Here is an 18,982-nt window from a genome sequence, read left to right as displayed (position 1 = left end):
AGTCTTCGAACAGGGCCCAGGGGGCAGTTCCACACTTGGGGGCGCAGGGGGCTCCTCAGGAGTGGGGGGCTCCTCAAGAGCAGCAGGCTCTTCGAGGCTGGGGTTCTCCCAGCTCACCTTCAGTTTGTCAGGCAAGGTGCTGTTGGGGGGGCCCTCAGACCCACTGTCCTCCTCTGAGGGGCTCTCGGGCCGGGTCTCGGTGCTGGCCGAGATGGGGGTTGGGGCCCTCTCCCCTGCAGGGAGCTCCACGCTGTCACAGAGGCTGGTGGTCTCAGCTGCTGGGGAAGGCTTGGTAGGAGGCATGAGTGCCGCCCGGGACTGGGGCTGGGCCGCACTCACGTCGCTGCTGAGCGAAATCTCTGGTGGGCCACTGTCTGGCACATCAAGGTCCAGGCGTAAAAGCCCATCGGAAGCTGCACTGGCGACCTGGCGGGAACAAGATCCAGGTATCACCTTGGCTACTGCCACTGGGTCTAGCTCAGGTTCCCCAAGTCATCTCCGCTCCCTCACCCCGAGAGCCCCTCAGCAGCTCTTTTCCTGCCCCTCGTGTCTAGTGTGGTCCAGGGCACAGCTGACCACCAAAAGGGAACAGTGGCACTGACTCCAGGGGCCCACAGGAACCTTCTCAGGAAGCCTGGGAGGCCATGGAGTAGGGCCTGGCAGGAAGGAGGCCTCTCCCAAGATCCCTCAGATGGAGGGGCCTGACTGGAACCCTCATTTTTCCCACGTGCACCAGGAGATCTGGCCAACAATACCCACCCTGAATCACCAGAGACCATGACAGCCAGCCCACCCCCATCTTGGGTTCTCTGAGGCTCCTCCCAGGATGGGCCCCTCCTTGTCCAGGTCTCTTGCTCTCAGGCACCCCAGCCCTCCCTCTGCAGGCTTCTCTCCCTAGGTAACAGACAGACAGGCAGGTGTATCTCAAAACAAACCCTCTGATGACCTGGGGTGCATTCTGCCCAAGGCTCCTTTTCTCCAGGGCACCTCTCCCGGTTCTGCACCTCAAAATGGCCCTAAGCTGACTCCTCTCAGAGTAAGTGCTGCCTCTTCTTCAGGCACACCCTTGTCATTTGGCTGAAGGCCCTGGGTCTTCTGCCGGTCAATCAGGAGGCCCTCGCCTCTCTGGCTGTCTCTTCCTTGGCTGCTGCTGGCTGCTTCCCTGGACAGCCCAAATGTTGCATTGGCTGAGCTCCTGTTCAGCCTCCAAAATCCACCCCCCGCCCACTTAGCAGCTCTTGGCCTGAAAGAGGCTCATCCTTGGCCCTCCCCTGCCACACCATCTCCCAAATTCCCTGCACCTGGGCCAACATCTGCCCAGGCTCCAAGCTTCTTGCTCTGTCCACTCGTACTGTGGCTCTTGCTCCCCATGTCTGCCATCAGCCCCTCCCTTCCCACTCCTGGGCCTGGAGGGCCAGTCTGCCACTCCTTGCTGGCCACCTGCCCTGTCCTCCTTCACTCTGACCCACCCTATCTAAGCCTCAGACGGACCTCTGGAAGGAACCTTCCCATCACATCCCCAACTCTGCCATGAAGCTTCTTCCCCTAACCCCATCTTCCCAGCCAGCCTCCCACACAGACAGAGCCACTCATCCACCCTGAGCTGTCTGGTCCAAGTGCCAGCTCACGCCATCCTGTCCGTGGATAGGTCTGTTCCATCTGGAAGCCGACCTCTGAGAGGCAGACTCCCCTCATGGGCCTCAGTTTCCCTGTGGCCAACTCAGCCCAGTGTGTGGAACCCAAATGAACAAGGCCATGGCTTTGGGGACATTGACACCCTGAGCAAGTACAGCACAGGTGCTGCCACCACCCTTCCTGCCACTGCAGGCTCACCACTCAGACAACCCCGGCTCCGGGCAACCTCAGAAAAGGGGTGGACCAAGCCTGGCTGCCACTGAGCAGCTGAGGCCTCAGTCTCACTGTCCTCCCTTGTCCATGCTGAGGGCAAGGCCTTACCTCCTTCAGGTGGATCCTGGTGGGCGGCCGCCGCCGCTGGCCCCCCCGTACCCGATCCCGCGTCACGTGCTCCAGGGCACAGGTCTTGTCCACTTTCACCTGAGGAGGAGAGGGGAGCAAGTCAGCCCACCCGCCAGGCCTTGGTGGAGTGGGAAGTACCTGAGGTATCCCACATCCGCACAGCATCTGCCCTCTTGCCTCAGTGTCTCTGCCCAAGGGAAACCTCAGCCCTGACTCCTTGCTTTACTGCAGTTATCTAAGAGTCTCAAGGTCACACTGGGGCTTAGCTAGGGCACCAGGGAGAAGCCAGCTCCCCATCCCCTGGTGCCATTACCCACACAGTACTGCCTGCCCTGGCCTTTCCCATTCTCCCAGCCCCTGGGGACACCCAGGAAAGAGCGAGGCCTCTGCCTTTGGGCCCGGGAGTCTGGAGAATAGCAGCTCCTCTCTGAGGGCCAGGAAAGGGTTGAGGAGCAGGTAGGAGGGAACCCCTGGTGGCATGTCCCTCCCAGGAAATGGGAGTGCTCCAGCCTACCAGGGGCTCCAGCTGTCTCTGTTCCTCTGCTCTGCTGAGACTGGGCTGAGGTCCAGGCACTGACCCTGCGGTCAACCCAGTTCCTACCGATGTGGCCACCCATCATCCTCTCTGCCCTGGGCAGTGAAGGGCAAGCAGGACACAGTGACAGGAGAGAACACAGGAGCCACAGGCTTTGCTTACACAGCTTGTCACCCTCCAACCTCATATTTTGCAAATCAAGGTATCATTCAAGGTAGCCCGATATCCATTTTAACTCAAATAGCTAAGAATCTATGATGCCAAAGACAAATAGACTAGGATGTAGCTCAGTGGCAGGGCATTCTGCTTCTGGCTAAGACCAGTGAGTGTAAAGGCCATAAAGAAAAAGTCACAAACAAGGCCCTAGGTTCAATCTCAAGTACCACAAGGAAAGAAACTCATCTTCCCAAGAGATCCTGGCCCCAGAGGACACCCTCAACCCCGTTTGACATGGCCATTGCTCCCCAAGGCACCACTACAGTGTGGGGCTGAGGTTTGTAGGGTTGGAGGGTCACAGCCAGGTGGCCTGGATTTCATGGGCAAACTGGACGGGAGCTCCTGATCACCCTGTGCTCTCTGGCCTGGGCCACCTGCTGAGGCTACAACCAGTTCAATTCCACACCACCACTGAAGGTTTTTGTGGTTCTTGTGGTATTGGGGTTTGAATCTAAGGCCTTTACACTGAGCTATATCCACAGCCCGTTTTTATTTTCTATTTTAAGACAGGGTCTTGCTAAGTTGCTAAGACTAGACACCTGCCTTTGATCCTCCTGTATCAGCCTCCCACAGTGCTAGGGTTTGTAGGTATGTGTACACCACACTAAGTCTGACGTCACTGCTTTTAAAGTTAAAATAAGCTAGGGGCTAAGGATTTAGCTCAGTGGTTCCACTGCCTGTCTTGAAAGCTCAAGGTCCCCAGTTCAATCCCTGGTACTCCCCCAAAAAATAAAAATAAAGTTAAAACAAGCTTTTTAATTTCCTCATGCCTCAGTTTTGTTTCTAAAATGGGGCACCACCACCCACTCTGAGAAATTGTTAGGAGGAATATAAGAGATAGCCCCGGATGCCCCAGCATTTCTAGCAGTGATGAAACCAAGGGGCAGTCTGGGGCAGGGTTACCACCCAAAACATGGGCGCAAGAACCGTAGCTGTGCGTGGGGCTGTGACACACCTCGTCAAAGGCCTTGTTCTTGCCTCGGTTGATCCCTTCATTGAGGGCTTTGATCCAGGATTCTTTCTCCTCCCCACTGGGTGCCTGGAATTTGATGTCATTGACCTGCAAGGGAGACAGTGGGTAGGGTGGATCACAGATATTTCACAGGGCTCATCTTTGGGGTGGCTTTGTTTTGTTTTGCTGGGGTGTTTGTTTGTGTTTTTTTGGGGACAGCTGCACTATGTAGCCTACACTGGCCTCAAATTCATGGCATTCCTGTCTCAGCCTCCCAGGTGCTGAGATTACAGGCATACATCACCATGCCCAGCACCTTTGGGATCTTCATGAAGCTTCCCACCGCAGATCCCAAAGTCAAACCAAAATGACCTTACAGCAAATCTTACACCAGGGCCTGGGTGCAGGGGAGGGAATGACGCAGCAGAAAAGGGACCCCCAGGCTGAATGCCAGGTCTCTGCCCTTCCTGCTCTGTAAAGGAGGAACAGTCTTAGTCTATATCCAGTCCAGGCTGAGTATGAGAGAGGAGACAGGAGCGAGGCCACTCCAGGCTCCCCAGTGGGCCCCAAACCCAGCCCTGGCCTTGGCTGAAAAATATGCCAGACTGCTGAAGACCCAGGGTCTCGCTTCTGGCTTTGAATCTCGGACTGTAAAGAGGACAGAGGAGACAGTTCCAACCCCTCATCACAGAGATGAAAATGGATTCCAGCAGAGGAGGTGACGCTTGTCCCACGTGGACTAAAGCAATCTTTTCTGATCCTCGACCACCACGCATGCACCCCTTCCCATTGCAGACAGGAGCTCTGAGCACCCATATTAGAACTGCAGGGCAACCCAGAGTGGAGTCCCTGCCCGAGCCCAGAAGAGGGAGCATGGCCGTGCAAACAAAGGGCCCCTCATGTGCTACACACAGCAGTCCGGCCGCCAAGCTGGGCAGTCTACCACTCATAGCCATCTGACTTTGGGCCTCAGTTTCCTCATCTGTAAAAGAAAATATCACTGCAATCTGCCTCCAAGGATGTGGAAATCATTAATAAAAAGTGATGTAGCTGAGGCAGAGGGTACAGCTCTGGGGCAGGGCACATTTACCATGTACAGGTCCTGCATTGGATCTCTGGTATTGCAAAACAATAAATAAAAAATAGGTGTGTCTAACTTATACACTCATGTTCATAGCAGTATTATTCACAATAACTAAAAGGTGGACGCCATCTAAGTGTCCACAGATAAGTGGCTAAACAAAATGTAGTATAGACATGCAATGGAATATTATTCAGTCTCAAACAGGAAGGAAATTCTGACGCATGCTACAGCATGGACAGGACAAAGTTTGAAAACATCATGTTAAGTGAAATAAGCAGGCACAAAGGACACTGCTGGGTGTGGTGGCTATGCCTGTAATCTCAGCACTTTAGGAGGCTGAGGCAAGAGGATCCTTACAAGTTTGAGGCCAGCCTAAACTCAAAATAAAAAAGGAAAAATGGGGACCGGGAATTTAGCTCAGTCGTACCACTGCCTGCCTTGCAAGCGCAAGGACCCGAGTTTGATTCCCAGTACAAAAAAGAAAAAGGAAAATCGATTGTATGAATCCACCCACAAGGAACCTAGTGCAGTCAAAATCATAGGGACACAAAGTAGAACAGTGGTTGCCCAGGGCTGGAGGAAAAGGGAACGGGGCATCAGCATTTAATGGATACAGGTTCTGGTTTACAAGATGAAAAGAGTTCTGGAGATGGATGTGGTGGTGGCTGCACCACATTATCAATGTATTTAGTACCCACAGAAATACACGCCACCCATGTTCAGGTGGTATAATTTTTAAAATTTTGACACAGGATCTTACTATGTACCCCAGGCTGGTATTAATCTCATGGTCCTCCTACCCTCAGCCTCCTAAGTGCACCATCATACCTAGCAAGATGGTAAATTTTGTTACATGTGTCCAAACACAATTTTAAAAAAATTTTTAAAAGATGAATCTAGAAGCTGGATGTGGTGGTACATGCCTGTAACCCCACCACTCTGGGAGGCCAAGGCAGGAGGATCCCAAGTTTGACCTTAACCTGGTCAACTTAGTAACTGCAAGACCCTGTCTCAAAATAAAAAATTAAAAACTTGCTGAGTATGTAACTCAGTGCAAAGGCCCTGGACTCAATTCCCACTACTGCCAAAGAAATAAATAAATACAGTGCTGAAATGGGTCCCAATGACTGCTTAGTGACAGCAATTAAAGTGGCTTCCTTTCTTCTGGACGAACTGTCCCAGCTTCTTCATCTGTGAAATGGGTTAACACTACTAGCTACAAAACAATGCTGAGAGAATTAAACACACTGAGAGCCAGGGCTTGCTCGTGGTAGGTACTTGGTAAACTGCTGCTGAATGGTCATAAATGAATGACAGCCCAAAGGCCCTTCCCTCACCCCATCTGAGGCCAATGTCCACCCTCTGACCACACGTTAAGACCTCCATCCCTCTGCGGGCCTCCCAGCTCGCCCAGGCCCCCGCCTCTCTCGCTCTGCTCTCCCAGTTATGTAACACCAGGGTGCACTTGGCCAGGCCCCTCAGCATCCTCATTATATAACTTCCTCCTGGCCGAATGGCCTCCTCCTCACACAGGGCCCTGCCCACCCCCATGCCAGGCACTGCCAAATGCTCATTTGCATGACCAGGATAAATTTGATCCTGGCAGCCCATCTGCAGTTAAGTCAGAAACCCCAGGATACCTTGGCAACAGCCTCCCAGCCTGGCCATCGGGGCTGCTGTGGCTCTACATCCGGGGACTGCAAAGGCCACCGGGCCCCATAGTGGGGAAGGGATCTGGGGCCACTCTTCTGCCCCCAGTGCTGCTCCTGGGGGCTCCAAGATGGCAGGGCTTCTGCTAGTACAAGCAGTGGCAACCAGGAGCAAGGAAGCCCTCATCCAAAGTCAGTGACTGCGGGCACAAGGGTGGGCCGGAGAGTCAGGGGGCCAAGTTTCACTCTCCATTCCTCTGGGCTTCAAAGGGACAAAAGCAGAACTGCTGGACCAGCTCACACTGCGCCTGTTCCCCTGCGGCCAGCAGCCATGTGGTGTCAGCTCCCAGGGAGGAAAACGGCCTCAGAAAGCCCCACTGCACTAGCCCAGGGCACCCAGAGGGGGACTGTAATCTCACAGCTCCAACTCCCCGCTGGAGACACCTTGTAATCTTGGTTAAAAAAAAGAGGATCAAAAGGGGGACAATTAGAATAAATCCCAAGAAGCTCAGCTTGATCATCTAGCACTGGCTGCACAGGTCCAGCCACAAGCCCTTTAAAGAAGTCCAGGGACAGAGGAGCTGGGATGCTAATGAGACCAGCCACGGAATGGCCCTCCAACCCAGGAAAGGGGGAAGGGCAGAATGGCCGAGAGGAAAAGGTGGGAGGCGAAGAGGCAGCAGGGCAGAGGAAAGGGCCAAGCTGGCCGAAACCAGCAGGGCAGCAGGGCCCAGCAGTGGCCACCCTGCTTCCTGGCAGCGGCTGCCTGTGACCTCACGGGCAGGGGCGTGGGGATGGGGAGGCGGGGGAGTGGGGCTGCAAGACACTGGAGTCTTTGTTTATTTGATTAGAAGGGGAAAAAGGCGGCCTCAGGACCAGACAACCAGGGTCACATGACCTCCAGGCTCGCTGGAGGCTGCACTGAGGATGGGGAACACCCAGGGTGCTGGGAAAAGCGGGTGAGAGGATCCCAGCCATGCAGTACACCCCGGGCTAGGTCCACACCAGACCTCGGGGAGCCCCACTCTCCCCACTCGGGGAGCCAGGGGGCTGAGGGTCAAGAGCCCCTTGAACTGAAGCCAAAGTGTGCTTTTCTTTCCCCCTGTAGCTACCACCACTTTCTCCACAGCCCCATCTCCTGATTGTCCTGTACCAAATCACCCAGACTGGATCTGAACTCTGGGCAGGCCTGAGGGTGGGAGGAGGGTTTTGGCCAAAGATGCTGAGGATGCAGCTGCACAGACTCTCTGAAGGTAACGTCCCACCCTGAGCTGGGCTGACCCACCTAGGTCACTACCGGTGGTGCTCAGAGCTGGGAAAGGAGGTGATCTCCAGATCAGCGTGGTGGGCAGGGTTCAGAAAGGCATGAGTATACACACAAAGATGCTGAGAGAACCAGGGCAAGGCGGACATGCGCTGCACGCGGTATGGGGCAGACAGCCTGCATACGCCGGCCAGACACACAGTGAAGGCCTATGGCCTCTGCTTCTCTCACACAAAGACACGCATGGCACCCGGAGGCAGCGGGTCCCCAGGCCCAGCCCCGTGACCCCAAGGGCACATTAATGCTGCCTCTGCCCTGGGCTGTGTCCTCCAGTTCACTAGTACCATGGCTCCGAGGCCCCCCTACTGTTGTGCTGGTGGCTTCTTTTTCTTCCCTCGCCCCTGTAGAGTGGGGCATTGAGCTAATTGGTAATGAAAGTATCACGGTCTCCTTCAGAGGCCCAGGGACCAAAGAGTTCTGGGCCCATAGCCCTATATCTGGGAGAGAAAAGCCTGGCCCCAGCAGGCCAGACCAGACCTGCTCCTCAAGCCCCAGCCTCTGTGACTCAGCCATGCTGAGGCTGCACATGACAGGCAGAGGCCAGAGTGAGGTGTGGCAGGAGCTGGCGGCAGGCGTGGTACCAGCAGCCTCCACCCCGGACTCCCTGCGATGTCTGTGTCCGCTGCCAGACTCCCCTCGTCCATCCAGGAAGAATGGGACAAACAGCCAGTGGCATTGGCACCCAGCGGGAGCAGTCTCCCAGGCAAGCGACCCTGCTATAGCCGAGAGAAAGCCAGGGCTTGAGGGTCCCAGCTGTGCATCCAGGAGGGTGTAGCAGGGAGTCCACCCAGGAAGGCACCACTGGCCTTGTCCACTGCTCCCCACAGCTCCCCTAACTCAGCCTGGACCTCCTGTGTGCAGAGCTCAGGCAAGGGCAGGGCCACCTCCCAGCAGGGCAGTACTGCTGACCAGAGGCCACAGCCCGGAAGGGGAGAGGGGAGGAAGTTCTCAGCCAAGCATTAAGCATATCTCCCATCAAGAGGGGCTGGGAACCACCAAGACCAAAGAGGCAGAAGGTCCAACTTTTGGCAGCTGCTGGGTTTCAGCCTCAGACCAATGGGGAAGCCACTGGCTGTGCTCAGGGGCCCAGTCTGGCTCCACCCCAGGCATGCTCTTCCCAAGCAGACCCTGGCTGGAGGCTGGAGAGAGGCATTCGGCAGTAGGCCTCTCCTCACCTTGTTCCCTGGGGATCGCAATAGGATAAATCGGTGTTTCCGCTTGAGGAGGGCACGAAGGTCCTGGCACTTCTCATAGCTGCCCAGTTCCACTGTCTCCACACACTTCTGCTCGTCCTGGTAAGAGAGACAAAGGGACACCTGGTGACAAGAGCTAGACCCACCAGGACCCTAGGCCACCAGGCTACGTCTCAGACACTGGTTCCACTGAGAATACCGCATTGCCACATCACCAAGACCCTGGAAGTGGCCAGGGCCAAGTCTGTGCTGGTCAGAGGGATGCCTGCACGTTCCCCATCCAGATAAGAAATAGGGGGTAGGGCCGCCGCTGGGGATTTAGCTTAGTGCTTCAGTTACCTGCCTCACAAGCGCAAGGTCCCAAGTTCGATCCCTGGTATAAAAAAAGAAAGAAAGAAAGAAAGAAAGAAAGAAATAGGGGGCAGCTGAGGGCTGAGTCTAAGGTGCCTAAGGCCAGCGGAGAGACCTAGAAAGGGTCTCTGGGGTGTGCAGGCCCAGAGGCAAGGCAGGGATCTGTGGAAGAGGTCACCTGGGAGAGGTCAAGGGTCTGTCAGAATGGGGTGACGCGGGAGGTGAGGGGGTGGGGGTGGTGTCCCAAGAACATAGAAGCAGAGGGCAGTGTAGACAAGGCATAGTTGGGGCCGTGCATCCTGCCTGCAGCAGCAACCCTGAGGTGGCTCCCTCACCCACCATCTCCCTCTGTCAGCCCTGGCTGGGAAGGATGGCCAGTACCCAGGCCACAGGCAACAGAGGGTAGAGGCTCACTTCCAGGCACCCCATCGAGCCCCAGCTGCCACTCTGAGGCCTCGGTGCCAGGACCCACCAGTCCCAAGACTTGAGGGTTTTCTCTTTACCCATCGGGCACCTGTCTGGCAAGCAGCTCCCTGATTCCTGGAGCCTCACAAGACCAGGAATGTCCACAGCCTCACCAGAGGGCTGCAGGCAAGAGGTCAGAAGGGAAGAGATTTGTCCTAACCCAGGTCAGGGCCCCAACCCACATCCCTGAGCCAGGGCAGGGTCTTCCCAGCATACCACCCTCCTCCCAAATCAAGCCGATGCCATGATCCACACCTTCTCAATCCCAGGTCCGCCCTGTGTGGTAGGTCAGCCAGCAGCATTACCACCTGAGAAACTGCTAGGAATGCAAATTCCTAGGCCCTGTCCTTACTAAATCAGAAAAGTAAGGACACAGACTTTTTGCAGTTCTGAATAGGTTGAGTGACAGCCCCTGGGACTTTTGTTATATTTTATTTTCAGATAGGGTCTCAGTAAGTCACTAAGTTGCCCAGGCTGGGCTTGAACTTTCAATCTTCCTGCCTTAGTCTCCCAAAGTTCTGGGATTACAGGTGTGTACCCCACACCCAGCTAAATCTGTTTTTTTTTTTTTGGTACCGGGGATCGAACTCAGGTCCTTGTGCTTGTGAGGCAGGCGCTGGAACCACTGAGCTAAATCCCCAGCCCAGCTGAATCTGAATATTACCTAGACTTCCAGGTGATTCTGATGTATGATGTATGACAAAGTTTACAGTTCACCACAAGTTCTCAATCTTGGCGGCATAAAGTTTTTTTGAGACAGGATCTCACTAAATAGCCCAGAGTGGGCTCAAATTTGTGGCAATCCTCCGGTGTCAGCCTTCTGGGTGTTAGGATTACAGGTGTGCACCAGCACACACAGCAGTAGCCTAAAGCTTTTAAAGAGCCTAATGCCTACGCACCATCCCAGACCAAACATACCAGGATCACTGGTGGTGAGACCCAGACTTCAGTATTTTTTAAAGCAGATGATTGTACAGCTAAGGCAGATAACCACTGATCTACTCTCTCTTCTGCCCTCACAGGAAGGGAAACATGGATGGGGGGCCTGATCTCTCCATGTAGGTTCACTCAGGTATCATTTCTCATTTTTGCTTCCCTATGTCTGTTTCTAACCTCTAGTCTCCAATATCTCCCAGGTTCCTCCATGAAACACGGATGGCCAGAAATGCCTCCTATTCTGAGAAGCCCCGTGGCACCTCCCACAACTGTGACTCTTAGTGCTCTCACTCTCTAGAGTCTTCCATCACTTCCTGTTGGGCACAAACACCCACAAAGCACCTGCTATGGACAGAGACCTACTAGGTGCTAGGGGCTCGGAGACAGCTATGGACAAGCACAGGCCTAAACCACCCCGTCTGGCCAGCTCACTCCACCCTATTCTCTGTGTGTCTGTCACCTTTCTGTGACCCACACAGGGCCCTACAGAAGACAGCCCTTGAGAGAAGCACGCAAAAGAACAGAGTGGGACCCCAGGAAGTCCCCTGCTCCCTGGGTACTAGGGAGGGAGGCTCCCAGAAGAGCAGCTCACCTGCCCCGCATGCATAAGACCTCCTGGAACTCAGAGTCAGTCCTCCACCACCCAAGTCCCTGCCCAGGTCTCTTCTCCAGCAAAATGCTGAATCACCCGGGCCCTCCTGCAGCTCAGAAAAGTGGATAAAGCAGCAGGCGCTGGGTGGGGGCAGCATCTTTGGAACGTCAGCCTCTGACAGCACAGAAACAGCCAAGAGCCGTCTGCACTCGCCTAAATCCTTACATCAGAAAGAGGAATTGAGCTAATAAGTATTTCTCAATTCCCACTCCTGGGCTAGGCTTCCCTATCCCTGAGTGCTAAGTTCTTGAGATTACTCTGAAATTTTTAAAAATAGTGATCATTTTTTTCAACAAGTGTGATTTGGATTTTTCTTGTTGGAGACATGAAGTCCTTCCTGTTTCCCAGCTGTGGCCAGATGTGGAGAGCAGTTTGGGATAAATCTGGCAGCACCCAACAGGCTGATAGCTGAGCTCGTCATTCCACTTTCGCGGCAGCTGGCAATGGAGGAAGCTGAGACAACCCCCTTTCTTTATAAAAATACCCCTCTGCAGGCTCATTCCCAGCTGCAGCACACGTGTGTGGTGTATCAGTACAGAACATCTGAGGGGCTGTCTGCGTACCCTCAACCCCTTTCCCTCTGCCTGCTGCTTTTCTGACACCCCGACTCCAGGAGCCTAGGGAATCAGGCTGGACAGTCAGGAGCTTCTCAAGGCAACTCCGTGAACATTCAAGCAAGGCTGACCAGTCTGCCTCTGCCTGGGAGGATGAATTTTCCAGGATACCCTGAGGGAAGCTGGGACAGACTGATAAGGAAGAGAGGCAGACTGTGCCTACGGCCCTTCTGTGTCCCAGCTGTCAGAGGCACACAGTGACAGCCCTCCGACAGCCCTCTCTGTCAGCCTCGAGCCCAGGACCTACCCAACATCTACAGGAAAACGTTCTTCCTCAGTCTTGCACCAACTCTTATTGACTCTGTGCACAATTTTAGCGTTCTCGGTTATGCTCACCCCAAGCTGCCGGAACGAGGAGGGGCAAAGGATGAAGTGGGAAGACATGAGGACTGTTGCAGAAGTGGCACCTGGGAGCTTCACGATAAAGGAAAAAGAAAGGCTAGAAGCACAGGCTGGTGGTACAGGACAGACGACAAGTGACTCGGGGTCACCGTGGTCAGTTTAGGCCAGCATCTTCTATTAAAGAAAGCAGAGACTATTTAACATGTTTCAGAAGAACTCCACCAAAAATAGATTTCACAGTTTACTTGTTGGTGGTTTTAGACCTGAGTCCTCCAATCATTTGAGATGCTGAATTCACTGTCATTTTGCTACCCTGAGCCTCAGATCCTCGTCTATAAAATGTGACAGATGACCACTCTCACATCTTCAGAGAGGTATGACCGGGCACAGTGGTGCACACCTGTAAACCCAGCACATAGGAGGCTGAGGCAGGAGGACTGCCATAAATTTCAGGCCAGCTTGGGCTACATAATAATCCTACCTCAAAAGAAGCCGGGCGTGGTGGCGCATGCCTGTAATCCCAGCACTAGGGAGGCTGAGGCAGGAGGATCTCTGTGAGTTCAAGACCAGCCTGGGCTACATAGTGAGTTCCAGGTCAGTCTCAAATACATAGTGAGACCCTGTCTCAACCTCCCCCCCCCAAGAGAAACAAACAAACAAACAAACAAAAAAGCAGAGAGAGATACATAAAACTTCCAAATAAGTATGAAGTGTATTTCTGCGCCCACTGTTAAAAAGGAGCAGGCCTCAGGCTTTGGAGGACTTTCTTACACAGAACCTTGCCCAGGGGCTGGAAATTCTGTACACAGGTAGACAGTTGAGGAGACTCATGCTTATGGTTCAATGAGCTCCATCCAGCAACACTAGATTAGTCCCATGCCACACACAGACCCGGTGGAGATCAGCACTTGTCCAGGGTGGCACAGATGTCAAAAGTGTTCCAGGTGTTCCAGCCTCAGCCCAGAGTCGTGCTGCATCGGACCCAAGCCTGACCTCACCTCGTTCTCACAGACCAGCAACTGGGCCTGACGGAGGAGCAGGTAGCGATCTTTCCAGTGGCCCAGGAGGCCCCCGCTGCTCTTCTTGATCCAACCAGACTTGTCTGCCGTCCGCGCTCCTTGAGGCTTCTCGCCACCCTCCTTCAGGCCCTGTGAAACAGCACCAGGACATGGTGTAAAGGCCACTGCCACAGGGCCACATGCTCCACAGGACGCGCGAGGGACGTGTGGCTGTGCTGGGTACCTAATGATGCCTTCCTGTATGAGGTTCCTCACAATCCTAACGCAGCATCCAAAATAACAGCAAACTGGGCACAGTGGCCCAGGCCTGTAATCCTAGCTACTGGATAGGCAGAGGCAGGAGGATTGTGAGTTCAAGGCCATCCTGAGCAAAGAAAAGGAAGAAAGCAAGGAAGTAAGAAAACAAGAAAGGAGAGGAGAGGAGAAATGATGACTAATAGCAGCAGCCATCTTCCATTAGGCCACCACACTGCATCTCACATCCACGGTCTCATTTAACCCTAGCAATTCCCCTCTGAAGTGAAAGCACCGTTATCCACATGTCACTGCAATATGAAGCTAAGGGAGGAGACACGACTTGCCACAGTCACCCAGCTGGAGGGACAGAGGCAGAATTCAAAGCAGGCCTCTGACCCCTTGTTTCTCCCACTCTACCCTTCCGCCTCCTTGTGTTCATGCAGCCAGTCAACAAATGCCCAGGGCACTCAAGTTGCCCAAGAATTAAGTGAATGCAGCCTCTGCCCTTGTATGGGGGCGGGCGGAGATTAAATACCTGACACACACACATTAAGCAGCGCAAGGTGCCCCCAAGGATGCAAACAGGGACCAGTGATAAGACAGTGGGGACCCACTGGGGGGCAGTGAGGCCTCCTGGACGAAAGCACATTTCAGCAGAAATAGGAAGGATGGGAGGGATCAGGAAGGCTGAAGGGCACTCTGCCTCTGCAAGGACCCAGTCTGCAGCCCTCACGCTTCCTGTCCCAAAGCAGAGGCCATGCTGTCCTCGTCCACCCCAGGCCAGGACTCAGGCGGCCACCTATCTGGTGAGGGCTCCGAGACCCCTTTCTTCTTCAACCACAGGCTGGTATGCAAGATACTCAACTGAAGCTGCATCCTAGACGGGGTGGCCACCCTGCAGCCTTGGGGTGGCTACAGGCAGCTCGTAGCCCATGCATTCGTTACCTGCCTAGGCAACTGGGGCCAAGTGTATGATTACCAGATGGGGTTAGATGTAACTCTGGGTCCCCAGCACTCAGCCCCGTTTTACACATTATGGGGCTGAAGAAATATTTGTGAAATGAAAATAAAAATATACCCTATGTGCTAACCACTTTGCCTCCCTGCCTGGTACCCAGGGTAGGAAGTGTGACGGGAGTATGGGAGACAGGGTGTCAAGAGTATGTCCAAATCTAGAGGATGCTACTAGGAATACAGCACTGACTAATCCTAACTACGGTATAATTTGCATAAAACTCAGAAAAGGGGCCTGGTTAAAAGAGGCACGCCTCTCCCCAGGGATGGCCTGCGGCCATAGCTGTCTTTGGGCAGACGAGCCCGGGCAGAGTTAAGTGGTGAGCTGTCGGAGGCAGGGCAGGCCTGGCTGTCCGCAAGGCCCCACCACCTCCTGGAGCTACACACTGTGGTGGTTGGGAGTCTGGGTTTTGGAGCCCAAGTCATGAACATGGGAGACAAACTACCTAATCTAGGTTTCAGTGTACCCATGACATGGAGATATTAGCAGTGGTGATTGTAAGAAATGACTCTGTAGGGGCAGAGATTTTGTTTTTGTCCCCAGTGCCTTCATAGTGACTAAGTGCTCAATGAACGTTTTTTGGCTGAATGATGCTAAGACAGGCAGAGCAGTTCCTAGGAAACCTAAGCACCTAAACATAGAAGATAGCAGTTGGCCAGGGATGTAGCTCAGTTGCACTGTGCCTGCCTGGCAAGTACAAGGTCCTGAGTTTGATCCCTGGTACTGGAAATAAACAAAAACAAAACAAAAAAACCACAGCAGTTCATAGCAGTTGTCCTTCCTGTCATTCCTGCTGTCACTGCCCCACACTGTGACGCTCAGGGACACTCTTGCGGAGGCCAGCTCCCCATCTAGACAAGGCCTTTCTAGACCTCAGACCTCCAGGTGCTCCAGGGATATGGGGAGCACCCTTGGGGTCTCTCCCTGACCTGTAGATGCCAAGAGAAATAGGGAAGCAGTATGGTCCAAGCGGTCTTCCTAGGTGCAGGAACGAGGAAGTGAGGGCCTGGTCAATTATAAGCTGCCCTGTCCAGGAGAAAAGGGAACCCCAGGACACTTCAACAAGAACAGGAGGCTCACCCATCCAACAATGCATCCAACTTCCAACAATGGGAACCCCCATCCCCATGCTCCCCAAAGGCACACCCCTCTTCTCAGCAACTCCGACATCCTGGGTACCACTGAGGCGCTCAGTGCCTCTCTTAAACTGGGCGGTGGAAGCCTCTGCCACATCTCCCACTTCTCAGCTCCAAGCCTGTGTCCTGCTTTTCTGGAGTCCCACCAACCCTTTCAGGAGACCTCACACCTTTCCCAACTTCACTTGTGAGACTCCCAGCCCCACCAGCTGCTGAAACTTGAAAACTTCCCCCAAGCTGGACACTCTGGGGCCAAGGCTGGAGGCCTGGGCCTTGATCACTGTCTCCTCTGGGCTAAGTGTAGCACAGTGCCCAGGAACACCATGACTGGATTAGCTAGAGAAGCCAGTCCAAGGCCTGGGAGGATGGGTGGGACCAGGATGGGGCTGGGAGGGAGGAGACAACTGAGGGGCTGCAGCTGGTTGTAGCAAAGCCCAGCTATCCTAAGGGTGCCTGGCTGGAGGCCTCCACCCTGCGGACCAACCCCATCCCTGGCCCTCAGACCACCTCCCTCCAAGAGGCCTGGCTAAGCCCCAGCCAGTTTTAACAAGGAGCCCCGCCCCTTGACAAGGTTCACAGGAGAGGTTTTGTCCTGCTCAGCTCAGTGTCTCAGCCTCCTCGCCTCTTACTGACCAGCTGACCACTGGTCCTCTTGTGCCCCCTCGCCTCCCATCCATCCTTACCAGGCTTTCTCCCATCCACCATGAATAGCTCCTAACACCCTAGGCACCAGCCTGGCTCCCCTATGCCTGACACAGGAAGGTCTCTGCGTCATCCGTAAAAAACAAAGAGCCAGGTCACTCTGACCCTGGACATGAAAGGACAAATGGAAAGCCATAAGGTTAAAACAGAGACCAGCAGAAGCAGCCTTGTTGTTTGAGCTGGGCATGGTAGTGCACACCTGTAATCCCAGTACTTGCAGGCTGAGGCGGGAGGATCGCCTTGAGTTCAAGAGTAGCCTGGAGTATATACCAAGGCTCTGTCTCAAAGAAAAAAACAAACAGAACAGAACAGAATGGAAACAGCAGCCTTGTTGGCACCCCACATCACAGGCAGCTCATGATGACACTTGCCTTTAGACTAAGCCCAGGGATGCTCTGAACCTCCTCTCCTGAGAACCCTCCAGGAAGCACTGACTCTGCCCTACAAACTTCAAGTCTGATGGGGGCCACACACACAGACAGCTCCAGTCTGGGGGCTGGGCGGGTCTCCCCTGTTGGGAAAAGATCCCCTGTCCCAGCACTCTGCTGGTGTTGGTCCAGGAAGCCTTGCAGAAGATGAGGCTCTGAGAAGGGAAGGGAAGCCAACCTGGCCCAGAGAAGGAAAGAGAAATAGGGAATCAAAGTCCCTCCCGCTTTGCTACAGAAAGAGAAAGTGTAGCCTAGAAAAGGAAAGAGAATCACTTCTCAGCCTTTTGGCTAAGATCAAGTGCAGAAAGAGAAAGGAATTAGCCCAACACCGCTGCGGGACAGGACACTGCCCACCCTGTCTCAAGCTGGGTGACGGCAAGTAGGCGGCCTGGAACCAGGGCAAGTGACCAGCTGGGGGAGGGCAGGGGGACACATGGGAAGTAGAGACCTGAGGTTTCCAGCTGTACTCCAGCAGCAGCCACAACACCTCCCCTGAGTTTTCCTCATGTTCCCAGATCCCTGGCCCCTCTCATTGTACAGATCGGGGAAACTGAGGGCACAGGCGAGCAGATGCTCGGTGCCCAGCCCAGCACTTCCTCACCAAGCTTCAGGGTGACAGGGATGACAGCCCATTGCACAGGAGGTCACTGGGACTGAGAGGGTCTGGGTGCAGGGTGTCTCTAAGCTAGCAGGAGGACTGAAAGCAGCCCTGTGGAAGGGAGGTGATGGAGTGGCCAGGGATCATGGGAAAGAGCAGGTGACCATGGTCTGAGAGGTGGTCAGGCCTAGAGAAACAAGGGAAGCTACTGGAAGAAGTGGAGGATGCCAAAGGGAGGGAGAGGGCAGGGGAGCCCCTGGTTGTGTGGGTGAGGGCTGGTGGTGGCTGGGACGAAGAAGTGGAGAAGACTTTAGAAGGCCAGGGTAGTCCTTGAGCTTTTAGGTATCTGGGAGTCAGAAGCAGCAAGGTTAGAGATTAAGGGTTAGAGCCCAACTAAGCCTGGAAGGCCCCAGGAGAACTTCCTCTAACTGGGGGCCCAGAGTAAATCAGGCAACGGAATAATCCCCCAGGAACCCATATCCCCCAGGAACAGGGGCGGGACCTCCCAGGGAGCCCAGCCCTTGAAGCAGGGGCTTCAGGCAGAAGGCAGGCCCAACCTGTGACAGCAAGAAAGAAACCACAACAAATCACAGTGGTCTGATTTTGCCCCCTACCCTGAGAGGAGAGCCGGAGGCAGGCTGGGGAGGAGCCTGGGCCCCGTTTTTATAGAAGAGGAAACGTGGGCTGAGAGGGGAAGTGACTTATCTACCATCCCACAGAAATGCAGGCCTAGCCTGGAGGGAAGAGGCAGCCTACTCTCCTGAGCTGTGGCCCCAGGAAGTAGGGAGGTGGACGCGGACAGGGACACAGGCAGCCTAGTCCACTCAGAGCTCCCCAGCTCACCAGAGCTGCCCTACTAGGGAAGGCTTCATTTCTGTCCCCACCCATCCAGTCAAAGATACATCCCCTTCCTTGGGGCTTGGACAAGCAGAAGCTGGGAACCATCTAAGGGATACGAATACCCTCTTGTTTATTCCACAGAAATATGTTAAATGCGTGCCGTGTGCATGCAAAGGGTAGAGGTCACAGAGTACCTGACCCCAACTCAGGGTGTCCTCGGAGGGTAGAGGGAGGCTCAGGGGCAGCGCAGATCCAGCCCTCCCATGGATGTGGGGGAGGCAGGGGCCTGATTCAGATCTGGGGCAGGGAAGGGAGAGGGGACTCAAAGGGACTTACATCGGGAGAAAAAAGCAGTCTCTTCAGTCCTCCTGCCACGGGCAGGGTCACGACCTCGGATTCCTTGAGCTAGGGACCCCGGAGCCACCTCCCGCTAGCACACGCCCTGGATCTGAACCGGCCGGCTGGACGGAAACGGGGCTCCGGCGCAGGCACCAGGCCGCTTTCGACAGTCACCGAACTCGCCGGGGCTTCAGTCTCCTCATCACCCCAAAGGGGACAACAACCACGACCACTTCCCCACGGCAGGTGAGAAAAGGCGAAGGCGCACAGAGGGAGGACTCGTTCGACCTCCACCCCGCCCTGCCCCATCCGCCTAGATTCGCCCGGGGGTCCGAGGCCGAGGGGAAGGGGGCGGGCAGCAGCCAGAGCCTGAGCCCG

General features: G+C 54.7%; 1 protein-coding gene across 1 annotated transcript in view; it reads right to left on the bottom strand.

The window, feature by feature from the left end:
* Nucleotides 1-18,982, bottom strand: part of Plekho2 (pleckstrin homology domain containing O2) — a 25,203-nt gene that overhangs the window by 2,188 nt on the left and 4,033 nt on the right. The window contains exons 4-8 of the mRNA XM_033756054.1: nt 13,289-13,616; nt 8,913-9,029; nt 3,684-3,788; nt 1,957-2,055; nt 4-426 (exon numbers count right to left, since the gene is read on the bottom strand). Coding sequence (XP_033611945.1) covers nt 4-426; nt 1,957-2,055; nt 3,684-3,788; nt 8,913-9,029; nt 13,289-13,616 — 1,072 coding nt within the window. The remainder of the gene's footprint in view (nt 1-3; nt 427-1,956; nt 2,056-3,683; nt 3,789-8,912; nt 9,030-13,288; nt 13,617-18,982) is intronic.

Source organism: Fukomys damarensis, unplaced genomic scaffold, assembly GCF_012274545.1.
Source record: "Fukomys damarensis isolate Sample0158 unplaced genomic scaffold, DMR_v1.0_HiC HiC_scaffold_25, whole genome shotgun sequence".
Taxonomy (NCBI): Eukaryota; Metazoa; Chordata; class Mammalia; order Rodentia; family Bathyergidae; genus Fukomys; species Fukomys damarensis.
The sequence above is the reverse complement of the archived record's forward strand: the minus strand, read 5'-3'. Positions and strand labels throughout refer to the sequence as shown.